The following is an 18,576-nucleotide window of genomic DNA, read 5'->3' on the forward strand; positions in this document are numbered from 1 at the left end:
CTTAATTAGGTTTAGGTCTAGAGACATACTTGGCTAGTCTGTCAACTTAAACTATCTTTATCTATCTACTTAGCTTCCTCAACAAAGCAATTGTCATCTTGGAGGTGTGTTTAGGGTGTTTTTTTTAGAAAGTTCAGAATGTTAAAGCCACCTCTATACAAAAAAAAGTGAACCAAGTGTGACATGTCCTGGAAAATGGCTGTATGACCTTGGCCACCATGCTGCAGCTCAGTTTCAGGCTGTTAGCAGTCTTCTTATAACGTAGACTATCTTTGAGGAGTTAAATTTTATAGTGTTGTCCCATTAAAATATATCATAAGATTTTTGCAAAAATATCAGGGGTGCATGTAGTTAATATTGTTGGATACTGTAGTTGAGGTATGGTGCCCAAACCCCAATGTCTTCTAAATAGCACAATGTTTAATATCTAAACAATACAGTAGAGTCTAACAATGTTAGTCTAATATTACAGTCCAACGATGTTAGAGTCTAATGTCTTCGTGGGAAGTCTTTTAATGTAAAACAAGAATCTAAACTAAGCTCTACTGTTCGAATGCTGTATTACCTCTCAGATATCTTATTCAGAGTTTCTTGCTGAAATCACCCCCAGGCCAACACTAATCAATTCCAGTACGCCATCTCTACCTCTATAAATTAAATAAATAGGCTTATTTTACCTCTCATCTCACTGCGTATGTGTGTGTAGTGGATAAACAACAGTAAAGTATGTGTTAGACTTGTCAGAAGTGAGCATTACAAACGGACATCCAGGACTGGAGCTGGGAAACACCTGCACAGGTATATTAGACAGCAAAGGATCAAGCAAAGTTAGAACGGCAGACAGTCCACTACTGCAGCTGCATTCACACAGCGCTGCTTCACACGCAGGTTACGATCAGCCCCACGCTGCCAGAAGCCGCAGCACTAGGTTAGAAGATTCTAGGCAGGACCCTGGCTTAGAGCATCCAAACACAGGTAAGAGCTGTCTGATTAGATTATTATAATGTGATGCTAAAACTGGAACTGGGTGAACTCCTGTGTCCCAAAATCATCAGAACTGAATAAACAATTACTCAAACAGAGACAAATTAAGAGGCAAAAAAGCTAGTGTGATTTACAGCATTCAAACCATCCGCACAAACCCACCAGCACCCGGCAGAACCGAATCAGAGCAGAAGCATTAATTAGGTCAGAGTTGTGACGAAGCTGACACCAACAGACCCGCTACTCTAACACCTCAGAAACACAAAACAAAGAGAAAAACCTGCAGACTGACAAATACTACAACCTTATTACTGAACCCAGAACCCATTTCACAAACATCAGCAGCAAGCAAGCTCCCTAAACCCAGCCCAAACCAGACTGGATCCCACAGAGAGAGGCAGCTAAAAGCAGGCTGGGAAACAAAGCTTCAGGAACAGAAAGGGAGTGCAGATAACAAACACACTGTACCACTGTCCAATCCAGTCTGATCAACTCCAATACTCTCCTCTCTTACACAGGGGGAGGAGGAGGAACAGAAGGAGGAGGATAGGGAAAGGAGGGAGGAGGAGAGGGAAAGGAGGGAGGAGGAAGGGGAGAGGGTAGACTAAAGCAAGGGGAGGCTTGCAAGAGGCAGGGAGGCTGAGAGGGAGGGAGGGAGCGAAAGGAAGGGAGGGAGGGTGAGAGTGGTGGAAGCGAGAGGCGATAGGGAGGGAGGCAGGGAGGGCGGGGTGGGAGCGTGAGGCAGGATGGGCGCGGTGGGAGCGAGAGGCAGGGTGGGCGCGGTGGGAGCGAGAGGCAGGGTGGGCGCGGTGGGAGCGAGAGGCAGGGTGGGCGCGGTGGGAGCGAGAGGCAGGGTGGGCGCGGTGGGAGCGAGAGGCAGGGTGGGCGCGGTGGGAGCGAGAGGCAGGGTGGGCGTGAGAGGCAGGGTGGGCGTGGTGGGAGCGAGAGGCAGGGAGGGCGGGGTGGGAGCGAGAGGCAGGGTGGGCGCGGTGGGAGCGAGAGGCAGGGAGGGCGCGGTGGGAGCGAGAGGCAGGGTGGGCGCGGTGGGAGCGAGAGGCAGGGTGGGCGCGGTGGGAGCGAGAGGCAGGGTGGGCGCGGTGGGAGCGAGAGGCAGGGTGGGCATGGTGGAGCGAGAGGGAGGGTGGGAGCGAGAGGCAGGGTGGGCGTGGTGGAGCGAGAGGCAGGGTGGGCGTGATGGAGCGAGAGGCAGGGTGGGAGCGAGAGGCAGGGTGGGAGCGAGAGGCAGGGTGGGTGCGAGAGGCAGGGTGGGTGCGAGAGGGAGGAAAAGAGGGATGGAGGGAGGCAGGCAGGGATGGAGAGAGGAAGGTAGAGAGTGATGGACAGTGGACAGGATTGTAGGTGAGCGTTGTAATTGGAGGCTCTGCTGGTTGAGAGCTGTGTAAAAGTTTAGTTTAAAGGAACATCTTTCCTCTCAGTGTTGCACAGTAGCATCTCTAATAACTACACTTTTACTCCATCTTACTGTTTATATGTATATATATATATTTAAAAATACATTTAATATGATAAACACTGTCTTGTTTATATTTGTGTTGCTGGGTAAAGGATTTGACTAGCTGTTCTTACTCACCTAAAGCTCACACCTGAACTGAACTGAGAGATTTGGACAGCTATCAGCCCCAGCACACTACTACAGAACTTTCTATGGGCAACGTGATCCAAAATCACACAAGAGGGATGTTGATCTAAAAACATTTGGAAGTAAAATGAGATCTTATCTTATTAATAAAAAAATATAGGTTCAGTTTTTGATCTAGATCCCCAGTTAGGATCTCTCTAGGCCCAAATCAACATTACTTAAAACATCAGTCGGCTGCTTTCATTTATCTGTTGTAAATGAAGATTTATTTATTTATTTATTTTTTTACTTTTTTTGTTATTTTAAGTATTCTGGAATCTTTAATTATAGCTTAGTTTGATTTCTCTTATTTAATAGATTTAATATAACTCAGTCTGACTAAGCCACTGATGGACTGAAGAAATACTAACATAATGTTTAGTGACAGCTTCACATATCTGTCTCTTTACTTTGACATTTCCTTGGATACAGTAACCCAAATGCTGACTGTCAGAGAGACGCTTAACAGAGAAACACAGCCTGGTGCTGCAGGTCCACCTACCCAGACTCCTCCTTGTTCTGCTCCTCACACGGCTCCTCCTTCACATTCTCTGAGCACGGACCTTCTGGTGTTGGTCCAACTTCAGTAGAGTCATGTTTCTCAGGTTCTTCATCAGGGCCGTTTTCCTCTTCTTCACTTGAGCCCTTGTCGGCCTCCTTCAGGCTGCTGGTGTCCACCTTGGTCCTGCCTGGTCCTGCTACTTCTGACTTATCCTCCTACAGAGAGACACAGCAGTTATACAGGCTTAAAAGTTATACAGGCTTACAGTTTAGAAAAAAAAGGGTTAGAAAAAAAAGAATTGTTTAAGTATTGGTTTCAAATTCAAAGTATCGTATCAGTATCACATTTTTTAAAATGCAGTTCCAACGTAGCGACCATACCTTCACATTAGACTGGCTGTGGGAGATCTCTGGTTCTTGCTCAGGTTTTGGCTCGTCACTCGGTCCGGCCAAGGCTGAAACATCAGCGCTGCTGCTGGCTCCTCCCACTCCGTCAACGGCGCTCTCAGCCGGAGGACTCGGCTTCTCCACTTTTAACGGAAGGTCCATACGGAACGTGATCCCGGTGGAGGTGCAGTAATCTTCAAACCCATACAGATACCTGCACACAGAATTTAGATATGAAACAGCTCACAATCCTCATTACTTCTATTGGGGGGAAAAAATATATGAGCTAAAATACATATTTAACCATTGCAACATTGCTCCTGCTTCTTAGAAAAATATTAACATGTTTAAAATATTTATTTATTTCAGGACAGGGCAGAGTAAGGTACGTACTTCCTGTAGGCACACTTCACATTGTACCCAGCAGCTGAATTCAGAATCGGGATTCCCAGATCCTGATAAACCTGCTTCCAGACTGAGCCGCTCTCAATCTGCACCAAAGAACAGTCCAGAAAAATCAAGAATTAGGAAAAGAAAAAAGATGTATAGGGGTATAAACAAGTCCAACCCATATTTCTAAACCCATATTATACTTCTATATGTCTATATCTTACAATAATCCACCCCACGCAGCTTGAATATTCAAATTTTTATAATTCCTGCTGATTGTGCGGTGTATGGGTGGAGCATTGCTATTGGACATGCAAGAGCCTGCAGAAAATTTATGTCTTTAAGGCAAGTTCTTTAGCTGGCAGCAGTATGTGGATGAGCACTGTGCTGCTGAAACATAGCCAGACCTATCCCTGATTGGAAGAATAATAAAGGAATTCTGGCTGTTTTTCTAATGAACAGTTAATCCTTAAGCTTCAGTAAGGTTGCTGACCATAGCTGTGGTAATTTTTCACCACCATTAGCGTACTACACTATCCACTGTTTGGAGTTTGGACTCCCGTAACCATTTCCCTCGCTCGCATGTATTTCTTTATTTAAAATTAGTGAATTATAACTGATTTACAAAACTGTATAATTAGTATTATACAGTATATTACTCATTACTCACGTTATCGAACCCTCCGAGCTTGTGTACCAGCCGATAGAGTTTAAAGAGGTTCAGGTTCCTGTAGCCCAGCACCGGACGCTTGTTGATGGGAGTGCCTGTAGGGAGATCAGAGAGTCAGATTATTAGATTACAATAATTATTATTTATTATTAGAGAACTTTAATCAATATATGAACTTTTTTTACACTTTATTTTAACTGCAGAAAGAGGAGAGTTGAGCTTTTCTACAGCCGTAAAACACCAGATAATCCCCTTACTGCGGTTCTTATAGCAAAAGTTTCCTATCGTATACCGAGAATGACATGACATCACACAGAGAGCGCAGTGATGTAATACCTCTGTCCTCCATGAACTTGTAGAGCTGCTGGAGGAAGTTCTCCCTCTCCTCTGGAAATGGCTCCACCTCCTCCTGCACAGAGAACAAATACACTACAATCAGCCCCTACCGTCTATTGCGCTCTTGAATTGTAACTCAAGTTGCCAGGTATGTGGTTTTCCCCACCAAACTGGGCTTGTTTGATAGTCGTGGGTGAAAATTCAAAGGACGAGGTGTGAAATTATTATTATTACGGCTGCCAACAAGCCTTAATTGCAAACTTAAAACTCAAAATTAAAATGTAGTAGTTTTTTGCAGGACCTGGCAACCCTGGCTACAGCTTGCAATATCTCTAATAAGTCTGCTTTCTTTTTCTCTATCGCTTCAGAGACAACAGATGCTCAATATGTGTGATTTAAACACTGAGAATATGTTTAAATGTATTGATTGATAATTGAGCTGATGAACAGTAGGTATGGGTGTTATCTTGTCTCTTGTCTGGTGTGTTTACTCGTTCTCCGTGTCTCCAAAAAATGTAAAGTGTGTGAGCCCATTACCCCTCCCACTGGGTGTACTACGCTCAATCACACATTATTGATGCGACGACAGAGAAAGTCCACATTGATAAATTTTTATAGTCGACGTTATCGATTATGTCGATTAATCGTTGGAGCCAGAGAGATGTTGGTGTTAATGTATTGCAGTTGCAGTTGTAATGGGGTCACTGCAGCTGTGTGGACTCACCTCTTCCTCCTCACTGCTGCCATCATCCTCCTGCACCTCTTCATCCTCCTCGTCCTCCTCCTCACTGCTGGAGCTCTCGTCCTTCACCTCGGTTCTCCAGATGCTCGGTACCGATCCGTTCTTCTGAAACTCCCACGCTGCTTCCAGAGCTGAAACATACACAATCACAAGCCCCGCCCACACACTGTATTTACTATATAATATAATTACTATAGTGTAGAGTGAAAATGACAGACACCTCAGTTATTGTTCAGGAAATATCACACAAAAATTAAGTGTACACATCGAAGTGGTTCCATACACTGGTGTCCACTTTCAAATACTACAATTACAATAAAAACTATGGTATTATTATTATTATTACAGTAGTTAATACAAGACACTAGCTTTAATCATTATTAATTAAAAATAAAATTTTAGACATTATTAAACATTACTTAATTTTAATGCTTAATAATTTTGTTAATAATCATTAATCATTAATAATAACTTGTGTCAATTGATTGAGTCAATTAGTTGAGACACTCTGTCGTAAGTACTCTTAATTAATGTATTCTTACTGTAAAGTGTTATCAATTTTATTATGTGTAATTTTTTATTATACAACCTGCAGATTTGTAAAAGTATCTGCATCATGTCTTTTTTTTTTTGTTATGTTTAAGGTTAAATATCACACAAAAATTAAGTGTATTGCATTATCTTTGCCACTTATATCACTTCACTTGTTACCTGTTCCAGTAATTCCATATTGAATTCATCAGCAGCAGATCAATACCAAGATAAATGCAAAATATCTGTTCATGTCTGCAAAAGCTTCCACTGCAGGTATTTCTTTTAATCAGTAATAAAACAGTAGGAATGTTAACAATCTCAAAAAAAAAAAGCCTGTTAAGTTGAATGCTAGTTATTGCCGTTTACATGCCATCATACCGTATGTGTTTGCTTATTACCGGTAAAAGGCAAGCCAGCGGAGAAACTCACCCGCGCATGCGCAACTCTGCTCCGCTTCAGCTGCTCAGCACACAGCGGTGAGAACAGCAGAAAGTGCATCAGACTAAACAAATCTCCGTCCGTCTAAAAAAAGGCTAAACTAAAATCAGCAGTGTGGGACTATTTCAGATACCCGCCGAACGCACCCGAGGATGGTTATCCGATTTGTAATCAATGTGGCCGTAAAGTCACAGCTAAAGGAGGAAACACATCAAACCTGTTCTCCCATCTCCGAGAACACCACCCCGCCGTGCAGCGCAAAGTATGTGTTTAGTTTATAATTTTAATCTGAACCTAAATAAAACCTCTTTGTAGTCGTGCACAACCCATGCGGTAAGCGCCCGCAAAAGCGCTGAGTTATCCGAAATTTGGGCACGCAGGTACAGGCGTGAAGTGCGTGCTACGATGGATTCACGTGTCCGTGTAAAGGTCCTGGCCGGACTGGATGTGAAAGACGCCATTCATTTACATGCATTCATTTTCTAATTCTGACGTGCCTGTTTTTCATATGTTAAAACCAGACTCGCTGTGAAAGCCTTAAAATAGAAATCTCTATTGTGAGGATCATGTCAGAAATAAATCCCCTCTTTCTGCAGTATCTGGTTATATACCAACTTGGCAGTAAAACAGACGTTTACAACAGTTGTTGATCAGACACTGACCCAGGCTCAGTTTATCAGATATTAAACTTAAATAATTGTACTGAATATTTTAAATACTTCTTAGAGGACATGTAATGTGTGTAACGTGTGTGTGTGTGTATGTGTGTGAGTATATATATATAAATATATATATATATATATATATATATATATATATATATATATATATATATATTTTTTTTTTATATGCACTCTTAATGCCCTTAAGAGTAGTGCAAAAACCTGGTTTCCTTCACTTGATTGTGTACAGCTTATTTTTTTTTAAGGAGACATTATCTATATAATTGTTCCAGGTTTCTACAATAAATAGTTAATTGAACAAAAAACCTTTGTTGTAATTTCTTTAAGGGTCAGTTTTATAATATATGTAACAAACTGTGATACCGTGATAACCGTGATACCGCGGTATTTTCTGAGACGGTTATCATACCGTGAAAATCTCATACCGTTGCAACCCTAGTCAAGCCTTTAAAAAAGGTTTCTGTCTGTGCTCTCTCACCTGGTTTGAGGCTGGCGTCTACTTTGGGAGTCACCTCTGCTTCCAGTTCCTGCACATCTTTCCGTAGAACCGTGTGACTGAAAGGCAGAAGATCACATTCACTTAAATTATTTTTTTAATTCTGTGATACTTTATAACCACGACACACAGTATCAGTCAAAAGTTTGAAAACACCGACTAATTAAATGTTTTTCAAAAAGTTTTCAAATCATCCAGATTATGAAGCAACACATAATATTTTGTTGAGTACTTGCTTCTCATAATCTGGATTAGAACATTACTCAAAAGGAGCTATTCACTGTAAACCAACTCAAACACATTAAGAGACAAGAAATACAAGTAAATAACTCTTGGCGACTTCAGCACAGCTGTTAACTGAAAGCCTGAATCTACAATATAAAACATATTCTGGTTTAGATAGATAGATAGATTCTGGAACACACTGACTCAGTAACAGACGGACACAGTGATCTACTGACTACTGACAGAAACCTTAAACACACTTAAACACAGATACTCACAACTTCCCGTCTTTAAAGGAGCGAACAAACACGTTATCCTTCTTCATCGTTACGTCCTCATGACAGTCTGGAGAGATGACCTTTAACCATAAAAAACAACACAAAAATCAATATGGTTAGAACTGATTCTCAGTTCTGACAGTTTTATTTCTGCTCGGGCTCTTAACCAATCAGAAACCAGCTAATTTAAACTTGATTCTCTGGTCAAAATCGCTAAAACCACTAGTACAACTTTTCTACTAAGTTAAAAACTTATTTTTGATTTGTTCTTAACACACAGAAAGAGGTGCAACAGAGAAAACTCTTGATCTTCCTTTCCTGTGACGGTCCTGATGAGTTCCATCATAATGTTTCTGATAATCTTAAAAGCGACTGCACTTGTAGTAAAGAGGTAGAGTTACAGGTATACATACCTTACAACTAATGCTCTTAAACACTTTATTAAGAGACAAGAAATTCAAGTAAATAACTCTTGACGAGTTCAGCAGCACAGCTGTTAACTAAAAGCCTGAATTCCAGGTGACTCTACCTTTGAATATAAAGCTGAATATAAAGCATATTTTGGTTTGTTTAACACTAATTTTTGTTTAATAATTAATTCCATACGTTTTCTTCATAGTTTAGATGAGTTTAGTATTAATTTAAAAATGCAGGACATTTTAAAATAAAAAAAACTTGGTGGTGTTCAGAGGGAAGGATCAGACTCACCAGGGCAGGGTACCAGCTCTTCTTCTTATCTCCAGCAGCGATGGCCTCCACACACACCACCTTCCCATACAGCTCTTCATTCTGCTGCTGATCACCCTCCTCCTCACTGGACGAAGAGGACGACTCTTCCTCCTGACTGTGGGACAGACAGTTTAACCAAAAACATTATAATTATTAAATATACAACACTAAAAGAGCAGCTCAGTGTTGAACCGTACTGTTCACTCTCCAGCAGCTCAAATTTAAACACCTCAGAGTAATTCCACTACACTTACATGGGGTTGGAGCGTCGTCCCCCGCGGTTGCCTTTTTTACCGATAACCGGCGTTCCGAAGTGTTCCGGATTGGTGAGAGGAAGCCGGTCCAGCGTCTGTAACCATAACACACAGCAAAAACAACATTATACACATATCAGCTGCTTTCATTGTATCATATTAATCATATCATAAAACATATAGTGGTCTCAATGGATATAAAATATTAATCAGATTAAATCACAGCAATATTCTGTGATTAATCATGAGAAAGTTATCTAGCTACTTTCTGAACAATTGCTATATAAAACTGCTAATACATCACCAGGCTCTGGATTTGATTTATTAAAAAATATATATAATAAATCATCTGTGTTAACAAGTCACCATTGACAACACTAATAAAATAATATATGAATGTACTTAAGAACAAAACTGGTAAGAATAATCTTGTGTGTATATGCGTATTTGAGCAAGTCTTTCACTTATATTTTTATAAATACATATAAGAAATATATTATTGCAAAAGGTGTTGTTAGTCATTTTTCATGGAGCTCCCTTCTGAAAATCGATATATAAAACCTCTAATTTTGCCACCAGGCTCTGAACTTGACACAACTTAACATGATTGTTAATTTTTTGAAAATATAAATGAAAGTTTCCAAATAAATCACACGTTAACGTCAATAGTTATAATATAAGAATATACCTAAAAACATGTACATGTACTTATATATGTGTGTGTGTGTGTATAGAAATATATGTGTGTGTAAATGTGCGTTTGTGTGTCTCTTTTTTAATTACATTGTTATAAATACATAGAATATTATTCTAAGAATTCTTAGAATATTTATTATTGCTTGTAATATATAATTTATTACATCACCAAAAAATTATTATGATAACGTATATAAAAAAGTGCAGAAGATTCACTACAGGTGTGAGTAAACAGTGTAAAATGGTGTAAAGCTCATTACCTCACTCTCCGCAAAGTGACGAGCTCCTTTCAGACAGAGTGAAGATCGCCTCAGTGTCTTCTCATCACCGTCATCAAACACTGCAAACACACACGGTCATGCTCATTTGCATACACATAGCCGACACACCCAGGGTGAGATACAGGCTAGATCCACCACTGACTGAAATACAGAATCAACACTTCCTCAGCTTTACTCAGCTAGATTTTCACACTCTTGTGTTTTTCTTTGTTGGATTTGAGGTGGGCGGGGTTACACTTGCACTATATTACACAGAAGAAACTGGTCTTTAGACCAATCATATCATAGAACCCAAAATTAGCCTGCCCCTCCCACCACATGGGCTGCAGCGATGTTTCAGCCCTACCTACCACCAATGCACCACTTACCAACAGTGTATAAACTGGCGTCTGTGAGTTTGTTGATGGTGGCTTCCTGGTAGACTCCATCCTGGTTTTTCACTTCCACCACAGCTCCCACCTAACAGCCAAAGAAAACCCAGTTTAGTGTCTGAACTTCAGAGAAAAGTTCAGAATAGACGTTTCCCCTTATAAATACTAAATTCCTCTTCTGTTCACACACCGTCTCCTGCATGGACTAAATCAGGGAGGGGTTCTTAACCTGGGGGTTGCAAAGGGGTCCTGGCATAGTCCCGAAGGGGTTTAGATAGTGATGCTAGTTAAGGTTAGTTAATGTTTTCTTCAACAAATGTGCAGCAAATACTTGGTAAATACTTGTTTACATGGTGAATAGTTAAAGAAGTTGCAATAAAAAATATACCATATTTTTTGCACTATAAGACGCACCTAATCGACAGTGCGCCTTATGTATGAATTTTACCAGTCAGGAGTTTCAGTTTAGTTCTTGAGCACCGAGACTGGAGAAGCATTAGCATTAGCTGCTAACTGTGCTAAGCGCTAGCTCTTTCTCCCTTTAGAGTTGAGGAAATTGGACTGTAATTCTGCGCATTTAACGTGTTAAAACAAGCTGTGTGGGATGTAATCTGGAAATCTAATTTTACTGTCAATAATCGAAAGCGCTTTACTCACCCAAATAAACAGTTTTTCGGAGATAAATCTGTGTAGATTAACATCCAGCACTTGCTTGACTTTAAAATATATTTTATTTAGGAATTACAGTTTTGTTTACCTAACTTAGCATAGCTTTACAGATCCTGCCACCCAACAGTGAGACCTGCTGAATAAGAAGGGAGACAATGGTGACACCACTGTTCCTTACTAGTGTCGCATAATGCGTCTTATAATCCAAAGCGCCTTATGTATTAAAACAGACCAAAAAATTGACTTTTTTTATTGATTCGGCGTACAGTGTGAAAAAACGTTAACTCCCCTGGTGGATGAAATTATATTACATATAGAGACATGCCCCAGTGAGAAAGCGTTACGCACCAGCATCGCAACACCACACATATAGACACTATTCTCAACGACTTGGCAGTGCGGACGTGGACAGTTCATTTTATTATATATTTCAGTCATTAAAATTAAATCTCATTTGTTGCAGAGTTTATAAACAGCATCTTATTAAATCATTCGTGGTGATTTTAACTCAGACAGGAAGCTGTGAAGAAGCTGCTGAGACCACTGCTAATAATTAAGTGAGAGACGCTGAGCTCAGAGTCAGTAACCCACTAACCCGGTTCTGAAGCTGCACAGCAGTCCAGTTCTACTGCTCTACTGCTCTGAACTGGACCAGAACCAAAAAACAATAGATATAGATCAATAGATATATTTTACATTTATTCCCACACTCTGAGAAGATCATCACTGCACTGTACCCTTCTGTTCTGTTCTGCTCTTACCTTCAGCGTTCCTCTGATGTGCTCGTCGTGGACCTCCGCCGTGGACGAGTCCGGCTTGAAGGTCACCTGAAATACAGGTCAGATTAATCACAAGTTAAAATGCTCGTACATCCTATTTTTATTTATAATGAATTAACATTTAGTGATGCACAAACTGAAAATGGGCTTGATTAAACTTTTTAATGTTTCTCAGGGTAGTTTTGATCAATTTCTGCTGTGTAAAACTTTCAGGGAAGTGTTAGCATCGAACACAACAAAGCTTGGACACAGAATCTTTTATGCATTTCCAGATGAATCGTGTATATTAACACGTTGCGGTAAATACAGTTTGTTCAGTATGGGCTCTACCATACAGGTGCGCCACACAGGTGCGCCACTGCCCGATTAAAACCCTGACAACAGTCAACAGAAGGCCGCGCAACCCTGTCTGGATCACAGTGTGCACTGCGCACCCCAAGCAAAATACCACAGACCATCACCTCCTTACCACAGCAAAAAAAAAAAATAGCTAAATCGCTAAAATAGGGCCCCTGGTGTTTAAGGCAGTATCTTACCTTGGCCTTGACGAGTCGTTTAGCAGTTTTGATCTTGGCTTCACAGAACGCCCCTCTGTACTTGGCACTTACATCAGTGCCCACGGTTAGATACGGGGGCTCCTCCAGGGTCTGCAGGTACAGAAGACAAAAAGAGAAATAAGACAAAACACACCTTCTCACACATTAACTCAATTAAAACCAATTCAACTTTACTGTACACCTCTGTATCAGTATAATAACAGCAGAGTTATAAACAGTGAGACATGTATAGGTAAATATGTAGAACAGTAGTACCACAAGAAGAGTTGGTCTTGGTTCGGTTCCAAAAGAAATCCAGAGCAGTTTTTTTGTGATGAGAACGTGATCAGACCTCAATCCAACCCAACTATTAAATATATTTCTCAGTTTGAGCTAAACGGCTGTTCAGGTGCAGTTTAATCTGATTTATTACCCAGATTATTACCACAACTAATAATAAATGCTGTCTCTGCTGCTACATGCTAAACTGATTCACACTAAATGCGGAATATGCAGGATTCATTCTCACAACTGCGCAAGTCTATTTACTACTCAGACATCTGCACCGCACATCCCTTTGAAAACAGTGTCCAAAATCTCTCGTCTCTACTACGCTAGTTGAGGTGATTTATTATCCAGATATATTAGCAACCTAACTGAAGCTCGGTGATTACCTGTTCAGCAGAAAAATTGCCAGCTCGCCCATTTCCATGGCTGCAGCACACTGTTTTCGTGTTGTTGTCTATAACTGGCAACCCAGAGTGTGGAAATGGAACTGGGGGAATAGTTTTGGGCAGGTTCTGAGGCCACAAACTACACAGTTTAAATAAGAACACACTAAAGCTAAAGCTCTGCTGAAAAGAGCTGCTGGTGCTTTAACTCATAATGTTTCCTTGATATCTGATGATACATCCTGATCATGTTATGAGTTTTTAAATGTTTCTTTGATCTTTTGATATTTCATCTCAGTGTTAAGTATTTTTGTACATAATTTTATGGTATTGATAAAGATTTAGGTTCTCCAGTGCACCTTTGCTGTAGGCTAATCTGCTACATTAAACACAGCGCTGCAGCGAGCCTCGGATCAGAACAGGCCTCTCAGTGTCTAAAGACAGAACAGCTCTGCCAAAGTGGACCCGCACGGTGCCAGCGCTCCTTCACTCTGCCTGCTGGTGGCTCTCTGCCCAGCAGATCTTCAGCGGGCACCGGGCAGATGTTCATTACCATTATACAAACAGCCGTTAGACCCGCGGCCCGTCTCACTCAGCAGAACTCCTCCTACAACCCCAGATCAGTCCAACCCAGATCTCCTGTCTCATCGGGGTGAATTATTTCATCCAAACAGATCACAACAATCAATCATAATCATTATTAGACCAATCAGAGCCCAGCTTCTGGAGAGAGTGAACCCTCTGCTCAAAAAGTTTTAAATAAAGTAGGCTACAGTGATTACGAGTGGCAATAAGACAACATCCACCACACATATGGGAGTACAAACTCACCAGACAGTTTCGGGGAGAGCATTCAGAGTCCTTTTTCAGACCAGCTTTAAAATCACAATTTCTGAATGTTTTCAAAGGAATATATATATTTATTAAATAATATACATCATATTATATATTATATTAGCATTCAGGTTTTTATGTGTATTTTTATGTGCATTTTTGGAACGATGGATGAAAAATAATCTAATATTCCAAAACTAAAAAAAAAATACAAACCCAGGGCTTAGAACCACAGGCCAAAGCTTCTGGCCTTCACAGTACCCTAACTCAACATCACCTAACGTCTGTGATTACACCTTAAACATGCTCTGTAATATAAGACCAGAAAAAAAATGCTGCAGAACTTTCTTCAGCTTCACCTGTGGTCTTAAGCTAACTTATATATTAAGTGATATGAAGTGAGAGTTTACTGACAATTGCAGGAAATTGTTTACTTAAGTTAATAGATTGTTATTTGGTTAGGAAAACTAGGGCTCAGAGTGGTCCAGCAGTGCTGCCACTATGATTGGGAGATCGCTGGTTCGAAATCCCAGTCATGCAGCTTGTCATCAGCTGCCGGAGCCCTGAGAGAGCACAGTTGGCCTTGCTCTCTCTGGGTGGGTAGATGGCATTCTTTCCCCTCATCACTCTCGCTGCGCTTTCCTTTGAGTGTTAGCGCTGTGATGCTACTCGGCAATTCTGCAAGATATCCAGATGAGTAGCAGCTGAATGGTTGGGACAATGTACCTAGCTAAATTGGAGAAAAATGGGGGGGGGGGGGGGGGGGGTATAATGCCCAAACTCTTGAATGCAACTGTAAGAAAAGCTGAGAGTGAGTTTAGATTGAGCTAAAGTTACATCAGTCACTGTTACAGCACTGTGGTTTCTCATGGTTATGTAATACTGGCGGGAAACAAAGAAGAAACTAACTCTTTGTATTTATATAAACTGTGTGGTCAGTGTGTGGTTGGTGGTTCACCACACCGTCACGCCTACACATATCTCCTGTCTGCTCTCAGGTGTAGCTCTGTATCATTTCTGACAGGTAGTTTAAAAGTTGTCTATGGAAAGCAGTCATTTTACAGGTGCAGCATCACTGTGGGATACAGTCCGATAATACTGAGTACATGAGTACATAATGGGAATTACTCAGACAAAGAAACAATTATTAATTATTTTAAGTAATATATTTGTGAAATATTAAAATGCACTGCAAGCACAACTCACTCCCGTAACACATTTTTAATCATTTTATTCATTCATTCATTTATTTACTATTTTAATCCAATCAGAACAGTGGGATCTAATGAGCTGTAAGACTCTTAAACCTCAGCCAGCTAAACACACTCTACTGACACTTTTCAGGGACAACAAGATATTTAAACCAACACTGACACTTTACTCTCACTGAGACACTTTATCATGTTACTACTACTCATTCACACTCATCTATGCTGCTCTGGATTTCATGCTGTTGCTACTTCCCTACTTAACTATTCATATTATGCATATTATGTATTTTTTATATTTTATTCTCATTTTATTCTGTTTTCTATCTACATACGGTAATTGCTCTTTTGGGTGGAACTGGACTGTGACATAACAATTTAATTCTATTTCATGTATTACATGTGATGCGAATGACAATCTAGTGAGTGAAGTTTACACAAACTACTAAATGAATCACTTCTAACAGCAATCTTTTCATATAAACTAAAAATTAATAATCAATAGTGTGTTTAAAAAAAACACTATAGTATTTTAAATTTAAATACTGTTATACTTCAATATATCAATTTTCAGTACACCTTAGTCTTGAAGGAGTTCCAGAGGTGCTGAGCACGTGCTGCTGATTTTCTTCCATTCTGCACTTCAACTCATTCAGAACAAGAGCAGGGCTTAGGATGGCTTAGAATTGTTCTGTTCTGTTATAAAAATTAATATGAATCTACTATGTAGAAAACAATACAGAAAAAACACAGAATGACATGTAGTATTCAAACTTTTTAACTAGTACTGTAAATAAATAGTAATTTATCATAAGATATATAATTGTAAGATAAATCGATAGTGTAATTATCATGACAGACCTATTTGAAAGTATTGGAATTTTTTTTATTTTATTTACAGGAGTTGTTCAGGGTGTAAAGCCTGAACAAAACGTATATTTTTGACAGTCCTTCTGATTGGCTCCCTGTAATCATGTGGGCATTACAAGGAGCAGGCTCTCTCTGAAGGTCTATTAGCTCTACAGCTGGTCATGACAACTGGCTAATCTTACAAAGAGTGGAAATAGAATCAGAGAAAACCCTAACAAAAAACAACCCACAATGCCTTTCATTGTTTGGCATCAGTGCAGGGTGTAGGAGAGGGAGCAGGAGGAATTAGGCTTTCCCAGGCTTTTCCACACTGTACAATAATCCTGCTCTCAATCTGAGCTTTGTTTTGAACCTCACTGAAGGAGAAAAAATAACAACTAAAAAAACATGCATTCATAAGTATTGGCTGGTTGATTTTTCAGACTGTTCACTGCAAGAAAACAGCTATAGAGAGGGTTGGAGCACGTGTATTTCAGCAAGACAATGTTAAACCACATACTACATCAACAAAAGAAAAAGCTCCACATCAAAACCTGATGGCTCCATCTCAGCCCTAAATTCTGAGCACATGGATTAACTTTGTTCAACATAAAGTTTAACCGGCCAGATCAACACACACAACCTCATCTCCTGCGTGTTAACCAGCCAGATCAACACACAACCCAAACACTTCCTTGTTAACAAGTCAGATCAATCAGTTATGTTGATCACCTCATCTAACCCAGAGCATACCTCCCAAATTCATAATCAGCACTCTGTCACTCAGAGCAGATTCAGAGGTGGAGAAATGTAGAAGACTTAAAGTTTTAGTAACAGATAGCTTACCTTCATCTCTGTCCACAACGATCCCAGATGGACGGTTGGTTCAAATCTTTACCTTTAAAAAGGAGGAAAAAATAACAGCAGTTTACTATATTAAGTAGTCATTACTCTTTTATAAACATTTTAATTCTATAACTATTATTATTATAGAAATAGATGCTGAAAATGAGACATTTTACAATTTTATGAAAAACATTAACTCATTTAGAACTTGACAGTAGCAGTGCCTCTCAAAAATGCTGGAACTGGGCCATGTTTATATTGTGTAGTATTTCCTCTTCTTTTAACTGCAGTCTGTAAAGGTTTGGGAAGTACAATATATTGCATATTGTATATGTACTTTACATGCAGCTTTACATGTATTGAAGGAGGCATGAGCGAGTCTTCACATCTGCTAGTGATAGGGGGAGTGCAGCTGACTGAGTGGGATAGCTGGCATAGCTAAACTAGGGGTAAACACGGGATAAATATTAGAAAAATAATGTGTTTAAACAAAAAAGAGAACTGAAGAAGAAAGTAAAAGCAATGAAAAAGGAATTGGAGATCAGATTCTGATTGTCTTTACTATTAGTAGCAACAGTGATAGTATTTGACTTCTGCATCAGTCTGGAGGTGTGTGTGATCTGAGTGGGCTACAAGTTTGGGGCTGCTGCAGCTACTGTGTGTTTGTTTTGGTGTGTTGGTTTTGTGAAGCAGTCCAGTCTGATTCTGAAACTGATTCCTTCTCATACCGATTCTGAGTTTCTAAAATATAAAAACAAATTAGTAGCTCTGCCATTGTTGCAGCCCCCTCTGCTCACACTGTCCGCAAAAAAACTAAAGGTTCTGGTGAGTAGTGAGCCCGTAAAAACTGTCATAATAATAATAATGAGCCAAAATTGCTTCAGTACAGCAGGTCCAGCAGCAGGCAGAGAGAGGACTTTACTGTTAAACCTGTATAACTCAGTTTTTGTAGTAGAGTAGTGTAGCACTATTTTATTTGAATTGAATTGAATTGAAAGAGAAAGGGACTGTGAGAGAGAGAGAGAGAGAGAGGGACAAGAGGGACACAGAGGTAGAAAAATATATAATTATTGTACACTTGTATTTTTTTTAATCACATACATATTTTAGTACAATTTGTTTTTTTCTTCCTTGTTTTTTTGTTACATTTACTTTTTTTTTATCAGATTGTATGTATATATGTATGTGTATAAGTATGCATGTATGTGTGTATATGTACACACTTCTATTTGTGTATGCTGTTGTACCCATTAGTCTGTAACTGTACTGTTTGTCTCAAAGGCTTTGACAATACAAATGCAATTTTCTCATGTCAATAAAGCAAACTGAACTGCTGAACTGACTGAGAAAGAGACAAGGACTGAGAGAGAGAGAGAGAGAGAGAGAGAGAGAGAGAGAGAGAGAGAGAGAGAGAGAGAGAGAGAGAGAGAGAGAGACTAGATTGTGGGGAGAGTTAGGGTAATGTCTGCTGCGCTACAGCAGAACCGATGACGCCATTTCTCCGCCAGAAAGCAGACAGTCAGCTATAAGCGCTCCGGCGGAGAGACGAA

General features: G+C 40.0%; 1 protein-coding gene across 3 annotated transcripts in view; it reads right to left on the minus strand.

Annotated features, from left to right (window-relative positions):
- Positions 1-18,576, minus strand: part of arid4b (AT-rich interaction domain 4B) — a 36,277-nt gene that overhangs the window by 11,000 nt on the left and 6,701 nt on the right. For all 3 annotated transcript variants that reach the window (XM_049481085.1, XM_049481086.1, XM_049481084.1), the window contains exons 2-16: positions 17,027-17,078; positions 12,619-12,729; positions 12,065-12,130; positions 10,632-10,722; positions 10,243-10,322; positions 9,287-9,381; positions 9,012-9,147; positions 8,304-8,383; positions 7,783-7,859; positions 5,632-5,780; positions 4,908-4,980; positions 4,572-4,666; positions 3,905-4,002; positions 3,506-3,725; positions 3,126-3,340 (exon numbers count right to left, since the gene is read on the minus strand). In XM_049481085.1, the coding sequence (XP_049337042.1) occupies positions 3,126-3,340; positions 3,506-3,725; positions 3,905-4,002; positions 4,572-4,666; positions 4,908-4,980; positions 5,632-5,780; positions 7,783-7,859; positions 8,304-8,383; positions 9,012-9,147; positions 9,287-9,381; positions 10,243-10,322; positions 10,632-10,722; positions 12,065-12,130; positions 12,619-12,729; positions 17,027-17,032 (1,592 nt within the window). In that variant the 5' untranslated portion in view covers positions 17,033-17,078. The remainder of the gene's footprint in view (positions 1-3,125; positions 3,341-3,505; positions 3,726-3,904; positions 4,003-4,571; positions 4,667-4,907; positions 4,981-5,631; positions 5,781-7,782; positions 7,860-8,303; positions 8,384-9,011; positions 9,148-9,286; positions 9,382-10,242; positions 10,323-10,631; positions 10,723-12,064; positions 12,131-12,618; positions 12,730-17,026; positions 17,079-18,576) is intronic.

Source organism: Astyanax mexicanus, chromosome 7, assembly GCF_023375975.1.
Source record: "Astyanax mexicanus isolate ESR-SI-001 chromosome 7, AstMex3_surface, whole genome shotgun sequence".
NCBI classification, from domain to species: Eukaryota; Metazoa; Chordata; class Actinopteri; order Characiformes; family Acestrorhamphidae; genus Astyanax; species Astyanax mexicanus.